The sequence below is a fragment of the Cryptomeria japonica genome, chromosome 6, assembly GCF_030272615.1.
Source record: "Cryptomeria japonica chromosome 6, Sugi_1.0, whole genome shotgun sequence".
Lineage (NCBI taxonomy): Eukaryota > Viridiplantae > Streptophyta > Pinopsida > Cupressales > Cupressaceae > Cryptomeria > Cryptomeria japonica.
The window spans coordinates 343,821,620-343,834,677 of NC_081410.1; the positions used below are offsets into that span (position 1 = coordinate 343,821,620).

At 39.3% G+C, this 13,058-nt stretch overlaps 1 protein-coding gene across 5 annotated transcripts in view; it reads right to left on the reverse strand.

Annotated features, from left to right (window-relative positions):
- Nucleotides 1–13,058, reverse strand: part of LOC131077967 (uncharacterized) — a 296,542-nt gene that overhangs the window by 176,204 nt on the left and 107,280 nt on the right. For all 5 annotated transcript variants that reach the window (XM_058015592.2, XM_058015579.2, XM_058015586.2 and 2 more), the window contains one exon: nucleotides 861–1,004. In XM_058015592.2, the coding sequence (XP_057871575.1) occupies nucleotides 861–1,004 (144 nt within the window). The remainder of the gene's footprint in view (nucleotides 1–860; nucleotides 1,005–13,058) is intronic.

The following is a 13,058-nucleotide window of genomic DNA, read 5'->3' on the forward strand; positions in this document are numbered from 1 at the left end:
AACATTCAAGGAGCTGCAATATTTATATATGTTCGATTGAAACCCCATGTGAGAGCAAAATATCAGCATTGCAACAAGCAAAACAAGGGTATTTGATTGACTGGAGTTCAATCAAACACTTGCCACATGGTAGCAAGAAAGCTTTGACCCATATGAGTACCACGTATATCAATGCCTCAAAGATAAAAACCAAAAATTCAATAGGCCCCTTTTTGCATGTCAAAATATGTTTCATTTCTTTAGGAGTCCATAACCTGACTTTAGGTTCTCCCTTGATAGCCTTTTAATTTTATTTCTTAATGTGTGCTAGTTGCACCTCAATTATGCATGTTTTTAAAAGGAAAAACATTAGATATAGACACTTGTTTTGGTGTGCACTCAGCGCAGTTGTGATAATGTTGTAACTATTACAACTTACATCCACTACACAATTACCTATTTGCAATACACCATTAAAAAATCTACCAAAACCAAAACATTTTCCTTGACCACATAACCATGGAACATCTTACACAATTGCCAGAATATGTATATTGTCTTTATAAAGGAGCCCATTGACTGCCTTATGCTTGTATTAATACAAATATCTGCTACAACAAAACAGAAAGTAGGCTAAGTATGACGACCATTCATAAGTAAAAAATTACTAAGAATGAAACCAAAAAACTAAATCCACAACTCCAAGAAACAATAAACCATAAGAAAAAAAATTGAACTGCAAAAAATTAGAAGATTTTCAATTCTCTCTACCCAGAATAATCATGAAAGGATGTTTAGACCATGGCTGGGGCCTTCAGGTATAGAAATTCAACAAAAAGCAGAGAGCAACTTAAACTGCATGCTAAAGAAAGAAAACTTACCAATGAAAGAATGCATGTAATGTCAGTGAAATGTGAAATAAGCTTCAGAATGACTGATTCTAAACTCACAAGCTCTGTATCATTAATCCCAGTTCTTTTGACGTGATCAAAAATATTATCTAAAACAATGCCGAGTTCATTTTCCTGTTACAAAAACAATGTACCTAATATTATCCACATGTTAAAAAATTTCTATTTGTTAGACCTATCTTTTACCAGAAATTTGTAAAAAAGCTCATTCAATATGTAGTTTTAAACAGGAAACTACGGTTGAAAAAAAATTGCGAATTTTTAAATAGTTTTCTATTTGTCAATTCATTAACACCACCCTAGCAAAATCAAAAGATTTATTTACAATCATAAACCTGTCGCTTAAAATTAGGAACTCAAAAGCTCTTCTTAATAAATGTCTTATCTTTGTGAAACTATGAGACCCTGTCTAATAGTTGTTTACTTGAAAGGAATTGGCACTTCATCCTAAACTAAAAGAGCTTCCCTACTTTCAAATCTTAGTTGCATCAAATATAGGTGCCAACATTGGTTTCCTCTATTAATTAGTTTTCCAAACTTATATGAGTCAGTTGCTTACTACACATGCTTTATTAACAAGATCCAACCAAGCCTTTGCTACTTGTATAGAAACCGAATCCATAATGTCTCCCTAGTCAAGTGCATGTCATTATACAGGGTTTTCATTTTTTATTTCACTTGTCTACTTGCACGCTAGTCACCTGCTTGTGCAATACGATTCATTTTCTATTCCTAAGTTTTGTTGTGTGTGCCTCATGATGGCCGTAATTTTGACTTTGATCTGCAATTTTGATGAATAAAAAACAATTTTGAATTCCTTTTTTGATCAATGAAAATTTATTATCCTTCCCTAGTTTCCTACACTAGATAAATACAGTTTTTGAACAGTTCTGTGCTTCATATCGGTATGCTTGTCTCTCTGTTGTGATTTTTAGTTTTCAAACATTTTTTAATTTACCCTTTGATCAATCACATCTTTATGTTGCAATACACACCCTTGTTAGGGCTCTATGATCTGCTTGTTGCCATTTAATTGCAAGTCTATCACTTCAAGCTGATCCTTATTTACATAAAGGAAATAGTATTTCTGATACAAAACAAAATCTTCATTTGGAATTTCGATGACTATTGAAAATTGACCTACAATCCTCATTAAGTGTTTCCCTTTTAGTTATATTGCTCCAAACAAGATACAAACAACGAACAAACGAAACAAAACTTTGATATATAATTCATGATTCATAAAAAGATGTGATGTCCCCAATATAATTAAATAATAAAATTATAATACTTTATTGTAAGGCCCCAAATTTAATAACAAATCTTTTGGGCCCTTTATTTAATTAGATTAGTCAAGTCTTAGTTTGGTCGTGTCGGCCCGTTTGCAACCCTTCGGGAAATTTCTCGAAGCCATTATTTATGGCCGAGTCTGTCATTTGTGTTGGTATGCGAATTTGGTATTTCTATTTGTTTGTGCAAATTCTAGTTGGAGTTCAGTTGTCAGCCATTTCAGAGGTGGAAGACCCTCCCTACTTGGTATCCGCAGTTTCAGAGAGATTCATCCCTCACCCTATTCTGCTCTGTGTACTTGTTCCGAATCTGGCAAATCTGGAACCACATCATTGTTGAATCAATAATTACTTCTAGTTGCATATCTGATAATCTGGTATACATGCATGTCAACTAAGTCCAAGGATTCCTAACATTCAAAGCTCATTACTTGATATGCTTGCGGAAGACCAACCCCTTCACCGCACACAGGTTGAAGTCCACAGTACACCCTCTTCACCGTACGGTCTCACTCTCTTCTCACCACCGTACGGCCTGCTTCCCTGACACCACCGTACGGCCCTGCTTCTTGACACCACCGTACGGCCCTGCCTGACACGACCGTACAGCCCCTGCTTGACACTCGTACGGCCTTGCCTCACACCACCGTACGACCTTGCCACCCTCGCCAGTATGGTCTGGGAACACTACAAAAGAGAAGGATTTAACAAGAATTTGACATGATACAAAAAAAAAATGGATTCGGTACAACAATTATACATATATAGTGATGATCTAATCAAAAGAGGTGGGTAAGTTTAGCGACTTTGAGTGACAAAGGACTATCATGTTAGATCATTTAGTCTAAAGTTAAAGGGTCTTGTTGTGACCTTTTTCACAAATCGCCCTATTGCAAATGGGGACCCTCTCTTTTCCTGCTTTCTAGGGTTTTGTTAGTGTCCTATGACCTTTTGCTGCAGTTTCACCAAGCCTTGTCCAGTTCAGAGCATTTCAGGCCTGACGATTGAAAGTTAGTTTTTGCAAGTTATGTGATTCCAAAATGCGAACACCACCAAAGTGCTTAGAGAGGCCAAAGGACGAAGATCGCAATTGATTTGGATGAATTTGGACAACTTTCTATTTTTAGAAAGTTTGCTTTTTTGCTTTTTCCTATTTTTTAGGAAGTTTCGTTTTTGGCGTTTTTACCCCAATCCCCGGTATGGCTATTTTTAGAAAGTTTTCCCTATTTTTTAGGGATGTCTGTTTTTTGCTTTTTCGAGATGCAAACCTAGGGTTTACACTTGCACCACTGACCTACTTCGATCGGAACTCGAAAATTCCAAGTTTTGATCTAAAAAAGCTAAATCCCTAGATTTTAGGCTTTTTTGCTTTTTCGGGATGCAAACCTAGGGTTTACACTTGTACCACTGACCAGCTTTGACTGGAACTCGAAAATTCCAAGTTTTGTCCTAAAAAAGCTAAAACCCTAGATTTTAGGCTTTTTGCTTTTTCGAGATGCAAACCTAGGGTTTACACTTGTACCACTGACCTGCTTCGACGGAACTCGAAAATTCCAAGTTTTGACCTAGAAAAGCTAAATCCCTAGATTTTAGGCTTTTTGCTTTTTCAGGATGCAAACGTAGGGTTTACACTTCAACCACTGACCAGCTTCGACCGGAACTTGAAAATTCCAAGTTTCAATCTAAAAAGCTAAATCCCTAGATTTTAGGCTTTTTTGCTGCTTCAAATGATCCACCTAAGCATGGATTTCAAATTTCAATTTAATCTGGTTAAATTAGATTAAACTATGAAATTTTGAAGTTTCTCTGAAAATTATGCTAAGTCTGGCTAACAAAGGTTTTTGAAGTATTTTTGCAGGTTCAAACCCCACCACAATGCAAGAGAGGCCATGAGGGAGCCTTGCCTGAAGTCCGCCATGCCTTAGAAGGCTATGAGGGTGCTCAATCTAAAGTCCGCCATGCCTTTGAGAGGTCACATGGGTGCCAAGCCAAAAGTCCGCCATACATTTGGAGGTCATGTGGGAGACACCTTCAAAGTCTGCCCAAGCATGTGGAGAGATAGAAGAGCCAAGTCCGCCAAGGTTAGGAGGGTCAAGGTGAAGGAGCCTCCACCAAAGTCCGCCCAAGCAAGAGGAGCCTTGCCTAAAGTCCGCCACACCCTAGAGAGGCCATGAAGGAGCAAAAGCTAAAGTCCACCCCATGCCTTAGCCAAAATTTTGCCTTGAAGGGAGCTATGAGGGGAGCCTTCCAAACTCCGCCAAGATGGGAGAGATGCTTGAAGTCCGCCCAAGAGGAAAGCGCCTCAAAGTCCGCCCAAGCATGTGGGAGCACTCTTCAAAGTCCGCCCAAGCATGTGGAGAGCGCCTCAAAGTCCGCCCAAGGTGGGAGCACTCTTTAAAGTCCGCCCAAGCATGCCAAGTGATGGAGAAGCCTTGTCCAAAGTCCGCCCAAGAAGAGAGGTCATGTGAGAGCTAACTGCAAAGTCCGCCATGCCTTAGGAGAGTCATGAGGAGGGACCTTCAAAGTCCGCCCCATGCCTTAGTTAAATTTACACTTTGATGGAGGCCATGAAGGAACACTCACCAAAGTCCGCCCAAGAAGAGAGGTCATGTGGGAGCTAACTTCAAAGTCCGCCCCATGCCTTAGTCAAATCTACACCTTGATGGAGGCGATGAAGGAGCAATGTCTAAAGTCCGCCCCATGCCTTAGCCAAAATTTCGCCTTGATGGAGCCAAGTCTAAAGTCCGCCAAAGGTTAGAGAGCCATGTAGGAGGTGCCACCAAAGTCCGCCATGCCTAAGGGGACTCACCAAAACTCCGCCCATGGTGCTAGTCATCCAAAACTCCGCCCAAGGTGCCGTTGAGTGAATGGCCTTGAAACTCCGCCCTATCCTTCCATGTTGGTGGCCAACCCTTCAAAGTCCACCATGTTTTGGAAGAGGCCATGATGGCCAACACTCTAAAGTCCGCCATGTGTGTGGGGTGCCCAAGGGGTGAAGTCCAAAGTCCGCCCTATGTTGCAGACCCATCAAAACTCCGCCCTACCCTAGCAAAATGATGCAAAGGTCTAGAAGTCCGCCCATGTTGGAGATGTCTTAGAAGTCCGCCTAGGGGGTGTGTTCCAAAGTCCGCCCTATGCCTTAGCTAAAAATTCGCCTTGATTGAGCTTTGCTCAAAGTCCGCCCTCCATGTTGAAGGGACCCTTCAAAACTCCGCCCAAGGAAGTAGATGCTAAGTATGATAGGGGAAGGCCCTCTAAACTCCGCCATACCTTGGAGAGGTAAGCAAAGTCCGCCAAAACTTGAAGAAGATGAAGATAAACTTCCAAAAAGTCCACCTACACATAAAAGTCAAACAGAATCAACGAAAATACAAAATGATGTCATGAAAATCCTTCAAGATTTCGAACTTAAATCCAAAATAGAAAGTTTTCAAAAAAAGAATATTGGAAGATTAATAAATATTTCGAACTTATAGCCAAATTGGAAACTTTTGGAAGATATTTTCTTTGAATTTGGAAACATGACAACACTTTCCAAAAGAATGAAGTTAAAATTGGAAACATGATTTGGAAGATTTTAAGGGTTTTTGATTGAGGATTTAACTTTATTTACAAATACTTCGTTGTAAACTTCATTTCTACACCAAGAAGTTCAAAAATATTAAGGAGAGCATAGTAAAATACTTTCAGTTTGGAGTTCATCTGGAGAAAGTTTTGGATATTGCTGGAAGAAGGATAAACTTTTTTGACAAAAGTTTCATAGATTTTTGGAGAAAGACAACCAGTATAAGGACGAATTATTGAATCTCTCTTGAATTTTTGAGTATTTTTGAAGGTGAAATTAAATTCATGATGCAGATTTATGTATTTTCTGTGTTTTTCCAGAGTTTGAGAAATGATTTTTAGTAAATTTGTTCGAATTTCTAAGGGAGGAAAATCATTTTTTTGGCTAAGTATAAGAAATTTTTGGAGTTATAACACTTGGTGTTGGATTGTGATCACAGTTATCTTGAAGGTTGGAGAATTTACATGTGAAAATCTCATTCTCATGGTAAGTATGAAAATGAAGTGAAATTTTCCAAACACTTACCCGTTCACAGCCTCGATTTTCTTTAATCCACGATAGATTTCTAACTTATTTTCCTTTGGTTTTACAGGTCGCAAGAGGAAATAGAAGCGGGATCATCATAGAGATCGCAGTTGGAGTTCACAGGCAAGGTTCATCTGGGCGTGAAGATAGCCAGAATTTGGCTAAGTATGGGAAATGTTGAAGGCATGTCATGGTATCGAGAAGAAGGACATGATCACAGCGAATGCCTGAACAGCTTGATCCCATCATTTCATATTTGCAAGGGGTTACCCAGAGCTTTTTAACCCTCCTCCCACGCAACATAAATTGGCAACTGAAGGCAGGATCATCACAGAAAACACAAATGGAGTTTCGAGCCAATTTCAGAATTCAAAACGGGACCACGAGCAAGGTTCGTCCGAGCATAGAGAGGGACAAAATTTGGATAAGTATGAGAAATACTTCGCGAAGAGATTTCTTCTCCAAATTCGAGGCACTTGAAAGAATCTCAAGGCATCAAGAAAGAAAAGTTCTCAGACTTGGTGAAAATATGGGAAAGTTAAATAAACTTCCAACTTCTTGAAGGATTTCATCTCCTGAAGGAATTAAAAAGACAAGCTCCCAAGCAAAATCAAATGGCGACAAGAAGGAATCAAATTTCCATACTTAGATGATTTCTTGACACAAATTGGAGAATTCAAGGAAGACATCCAACACGTTGAGGTGCCGCCTCATCATTTTCCAACCAATCAGATCGCTCCAAGTCAGCATGTCCAGGTTCGATGAACATGACTTATCAAGAAGCTTCTAGAAGGGCATACTTCACAATGCAACAACCTTCTATTTTCAATGATGGTTCATATTTAGCAAGAAGGACAAGTGTCCCAAATGTAATTGGTCGAGGGTAGTTAGTTTTGGGAAACCCTAATTAGGGTTTATAGCTTTCAATCTGGGCCCTTGATCACTGTTTGATCTCGGTCGTTCATTTATTCTTGAAAACTATATAAGGCTACCTCCTCTCATTTGGAGAGTGTGAGGTTTTTGATGTATTGTTGCTTAAGGCCATTTCCAGATAATATATTGCATGTGCGCTGCTTTGTAATCTCTATTATTTGAATGATTTGCATGGTTTCAATTGCCTCAACACTTAGTTAAAATTAACTTAGATTTGCTTTCATTGTTGTTAATTCGAATGAAGGATTTGATAAGTGTCAATTGATGGTGTATCTCTGCTCATACTTTTGGTGTGTGGATGATTTCCATCTCACCATGCAAAGTTAGTCTGAGCCCACCCCCTGTGCATCCCAACATCTCGATCATAAGCACAACCCATTGAAGATTGCACCGGCCTTGTGTAGTTGTCCCTAGTGTGGCGAAGCAAGGTTTGGTTTCTCGAGAGCACCCAATTGATACCGTCTCCAAAATTTGTAGGATTAGATTAACCTCCTCAAACCCTATCCTTTTCCCTTTCTTTTGAAAGTCTAAATCCCAGAAAATTTCCAAAAAAAAAAAGAAGAGCATAAATTGCTAAATCCATCTAAGTCCAACAGTTCAAAAATACTTGTCAAACGTAAGTCCCCCTTGAAAATTTCAGCATACACTACCCAAGAAGTTATTCCACTAAAGTCGCTTGTTCGCACATATAGACCTTGGAATCAGTAGTGATTTTTCAGGAGAGGATAGAATACCTTCGGGTATCCTATCCTAATGTTTGGTAGATGATAAAATGGACACCAACAGGTCTTAAACACTATGTGAACGGTTTCTCAAAGTTGTAATCTCCCTATAATTGGGTTGTATTAGATTGTAGCCTATAACCTTTCTACAAGTGAATAAGATTCATGTTTTTTGTCTCTATAACAAACTTTTTGCTTTCCATTGTAATCAATAATTATCAGTAATTACAGAATAAAATTAGAAATTTGGAAATATTTTTCTTAACTAAATAATTTAGCACTAAGTGGGGAAGCCAAAATACATAGTTCATGAACCAATTGCAAAATAAGCCAAAATATCACAATACAAAATTCTGCCCTACAACAAAGTCATTCTACACCACGTTGTCATCCTCGACCATCATCTCCACTTCATTAACCCCTTCATTCATAGGGTGAAAAGCTCGCAGCAAAGGTCACCCTGCTAGCCTTGCAATCCCCATGATTTCCTTAAGCAAAGCAATGTTGCAAGACACCTCCATTCCACACGCTTCCTCATCTTCATAGACGCTCCATATCAAGAATGATGCCCATGACCTATTATAAGGTAGGGTAAGCTATGGCCACACGCCTTCAATCAGTGTCAATCCAAATCCTACCACCACCATGTCCACATACTTTGCCATCCATTCTTGCAAACAAGCCTTACCAACTTCTGCAAGAGCCATTTCACCACTAGCTTCTCCTCTCACACATGTAGCAACCACACATGAATGGAGAAGTGATGTTGGAGTTGACCCGATACCTATACATGGACGCAAGGTAGTCTCCTCTCAAGATATCCTTAATGGCTTTTAGGGTCTCCCGCTCTGTAGCATTGAAAAATTTTCTATAACAACAATCTATAATCTTGCCTCGGAAGGCCATTTGCCTATCCTTTGCTCCTAGGCAAATGGTGGACTCCATCTTCGGATGTGTTGGTGTGTTTTTTATGCACGTGCAACTCAGAATAAAATACCCAAAGATATCCTATTCTCTCTTCATCAAAATCTTCTATGTGCTAGACAAATGGACTGTGTGATCACAAAGACGACTCCAAGGTTCCAGATTCATGCAAATAGTCTCAATTGGTTCATTGTGATATGTTGGTAATCTCAAGGGGGACTTACACAATTGTTCAACGAGTTAATCAATCTAAGGACTACTGATTCCTTGACTTACTTTTTTTTTTTGGAAAAATTTTCTAATAAGCTATACCTCAATCCTACTTCTACTAGACTTGGGGAAAAAAAAGCAAAAGATGAAGGTTTAGGAAGATAATTCTAACCCTAAGCAAATCCTATAAACTCGGGAGACAGAAATTGCAAACGTGGAATTTAAAACCAATTCTTGCTTCGCCAAATTCAACAACAATACAAAAGTGGTGCTATCTTCTAAGGAATTCAAATAAATTTCATATTACAAATATTCACCAACATGTTGAATAATGAATAAAGCAAGAAAACTTATGTTCTCATTAACTGGCTCAAGCTAACTTTAAAAAATAATTGAAAATCATCCAATTATAAAAAAGTATGAACACATCATTCCACATTAAGAAATTTCATCAATTCCTTCATTCAATCTAACAACTTGGAAATAAAATATATTCTAATGAGAGCCAGGAAACCATGCTAACATGAAAAAGTAGGCAAAGATTCACCAACAATTGAACAATGAGTTATGTCTTAGCACTTAAGAAGTATCACTACAACAATTTCTCTGAAATCTCTCATATGAGCTACAAATGAAATGAGGGTGGTTTATATAGGCACCCTTATGACAAAGCAACAACCTAGATTGATTTAAGATCAATGGCCAAGATTAAACAGCAACTCTAATTAGGGCAAGCTAACATAGTTATCCAAAATGGACCAACGAGAAATGAACAACTAACAAATCTTGCTTTCTTCTAGAAGCAGGCATCCCTTATCCTTTTCCTTGGCAGCAAATTCGATGAACTTGGTCATTATGGGGTCCAGATCTTCCATTGGGACAATCGACAAAATGTCACTTTTGTGCATCAGGTCCATGTCATCTTCACATGTGGCAAAAGTGGCCATCTAGTTAATTTCCATCTTTCAAAAACCATCTTCAACGGACATGAAAGAGGATGCCTTGCTGAAATGTTGCCTCTAGATGAAATTTGCAAAAGAGAAAAAGTTGTTTTGAACTTTGGCCTTCAAATTCTCCATGTCCAATTCCCTGTCTCGGACTGTTTCTTGATCAAGCATATCAGCAACTATGATGACGACCTTGTCGTGGACGGCTTTGATTGTTTCCTCTATTCTAGCACCTTCACTTTTCATTCTCTCCAATACTTCTCCTCTAGCCACCAAGGCATTATACCATGTACTAAAGTCATATGATGTTCTGGCATCAATTACATTTCCACTGACCAAATCATGCTCACGAATTCCCTTCAGCACCTTCAAACATGGAATTTTCTTTTCTTGGATAATTTAGAAATCTTCCCAAAATTCAGCTATGCTCTAAATTCTATACATGAATGAAGAGACCCGACCATAGACCTGTGCCAATTCCTTCATGAATTTGATGACCCTGTCTGCAACTTTTGCAATCCATTCCTTAGCCTCTTGGGATGCCATCTTCATTCCTTTAAAATTTTCAATTGACTCTTGTGGAAGAATCAAAAGTGGAGTGATCGTTGCCTCTTCTCTTCTAATAGGATTTATCAAATGCTGGATATAACCCTTCAGTTGTTCATTCTCTTCCTTGAGTTTGTTTTTCTTTTCTACTTCTTTCCTTAGCCTTTCTTTGATGGCGTTGACTGAATCATCTAACTCCTAGAATTCTTGTTCTTTTGTAGTAGGACATATGTTCACAGTCATTAATTCAAATTCTCCAGCAGCAATATCTTCTTTGGATTTGTCAAACTTTGAAACGGCCACCTATATTGAATGGGATCCTATGCCATCCTTATGAATTAAGGAATATGTCTTTGCCTTCTTTTCCACAAGCCGGTTCAGTCTGGTTAAGAATTTTGTTGAGTCGTCCACTGGTTGGACTTCTACAATAGCTTTCTTTTTCATTCTTTGCAATAACCAACTTGAAACCGTTGGTTGTTCAATGCCACCATCTTCTTCATTTCCTTGACTTTCCTCAATTCCCCCAACTGCGGAAATCATTCCTTCCTGAAAACCTTCTTCCAAAATATTGACTTCAATATTTTCCAACTCCACATCCATTGTTGTTACTGGATTTTCAGGGCCATCAGGAACAATTTGCTGCTGATTTGGTTCTTCACAAACTAGAGGAGGAATTTCCATCTCAACTTGTTGATTATCTACAACTAGAGCTTTGCCCTTATTTGTGGATGAGCCAACTTCGTCAACCAAGTAAGTGTTGGTAAAGGAAGATGTTTTGTTACTTCTCCTGGAATTTCCACTTCTTGGCTTCTCAGTATCATGTGTTACTTCATCCCAAAGTTCCCAGACTCGGACTCGGCTCTGACTCGGCAAGGCTGACTCGGCTCCGACTCGGCAAAATAAGAAAACCCTTGAAATTTAGAGATTTTTAACGATTTAAAACTTGTTTCATACACCCATTATTGAATTAAGCTTAAAGACACTATAACATCATCAAATAGAAGCTAATTTGATCACATACATAAACATACATCCATCACATGCGTAGAAATGTAAATTGTAGCTAAAGGAATTAGAAAACATAGATATATAGAGTTATAAATGTTGTCCAATGAATATAAAATCCATGACTTCAAATGTTCCCAAACATATATGTAACTGTAAAGTGTAAACAAAAACAAGTCTATGGCTCAAGCTCTGGCTCAGCCTCGTCTATCTGCCTCCTAGAAAGGCGTCTAAGGTAGGCCCTGGATGACTGAGTAGCCATAGTCTCTGTCTGTGATGTGCCAGTTTGAGTAGCCATAGGTGTTGTGCTTGATCGTGCTCTATCCTCCTCCTCTACCATAGCCACAACCTCAGCCTCTCTGTCTACCTGGTCAACCCACTCAAGGTCCTCATCAGTGAAGATTGGATCGGTGGACTCAGTGAGCAAATCGGACTCGGGGTCGACCTCCTCTAGAGTGATCGGAGAGGACTCAGCGTCCAAAATCTGTCTGGTCCTGAGACAGTCGTTGTAATGAACAAAGACTAGATCATTCAACCTCTCCACAGACAATCTATTTCACCTCTTCGAGTGGATGTGCTCGAACATGCTCCAGTTGCGCTCACATCCAGAAGCGCTGCATGGCTGGCTCAATATGCGGATGGCAATTTTTTGAAGGTTTGGGGTTGAAGGCCCAAACATTTGCCACCATCTATCTGAGGTAAGGAAAAGAAAAAAACATAAGTCTCATTTCCAACTTTAAAATGAAAAATTAAAATGCATGTCATAAACTTTAGAATTTTCTACCTGGCTGCAATTTTGTCCGACCCTCTTTGCACAATTGGCTGGCAAAGATCGCCCCTACTGCATTATTAAATGCATCCATCTCGAGCAGTGTAACTGTGGTATCAGTGCCAATCCCTTTTAGTATTATAAGAAAGGGAAATGGCAAAAAAAAATCATTATAAAATGTTATGTTTTTTTTGTTTTTTTGACTGCACTTTTTTAAGTGACGCCGGCCAAGTCACGACCCTCGAACTCGGCGAGTAAGGGAGTGACTCGCTGACTCGGCGAGTCAAGGAGTCATGCCCCCTGACCCGTCCGAGGCCGGGTCAAGGTCACCGTGACCCGGCAAGGATCACCTGGCCCGCTGACTCGCGTGACTCGCCGCGAGTCACGGAACTCTACTTCATCCTCTTCGAAAGAACAGGAATTCAGGCTTCCCACCAAATCATTGGTGAAGGCGATACTCTTTTCTCTCAACTTGTGAACTTGCTGATCTACCCATCACCTAGTAAATTTCATGACCAGTCTCATCAATGTATCTAGATCTGAAAGCTCAGGTCTAGACCAATCTGTTGCTGGAAGAGATCTATCTTTTACTTCCTCATAGTATGGTTGGGTGAAATTCCAATCATCTTCCAACTAATATGGTATGGGGAAAAGTTCAAGTGTTTTGATCATGCTGATTGATATCCTGGACCACATTCTCCTTCTGACTTCATATTCATCATCTGCATTGGCC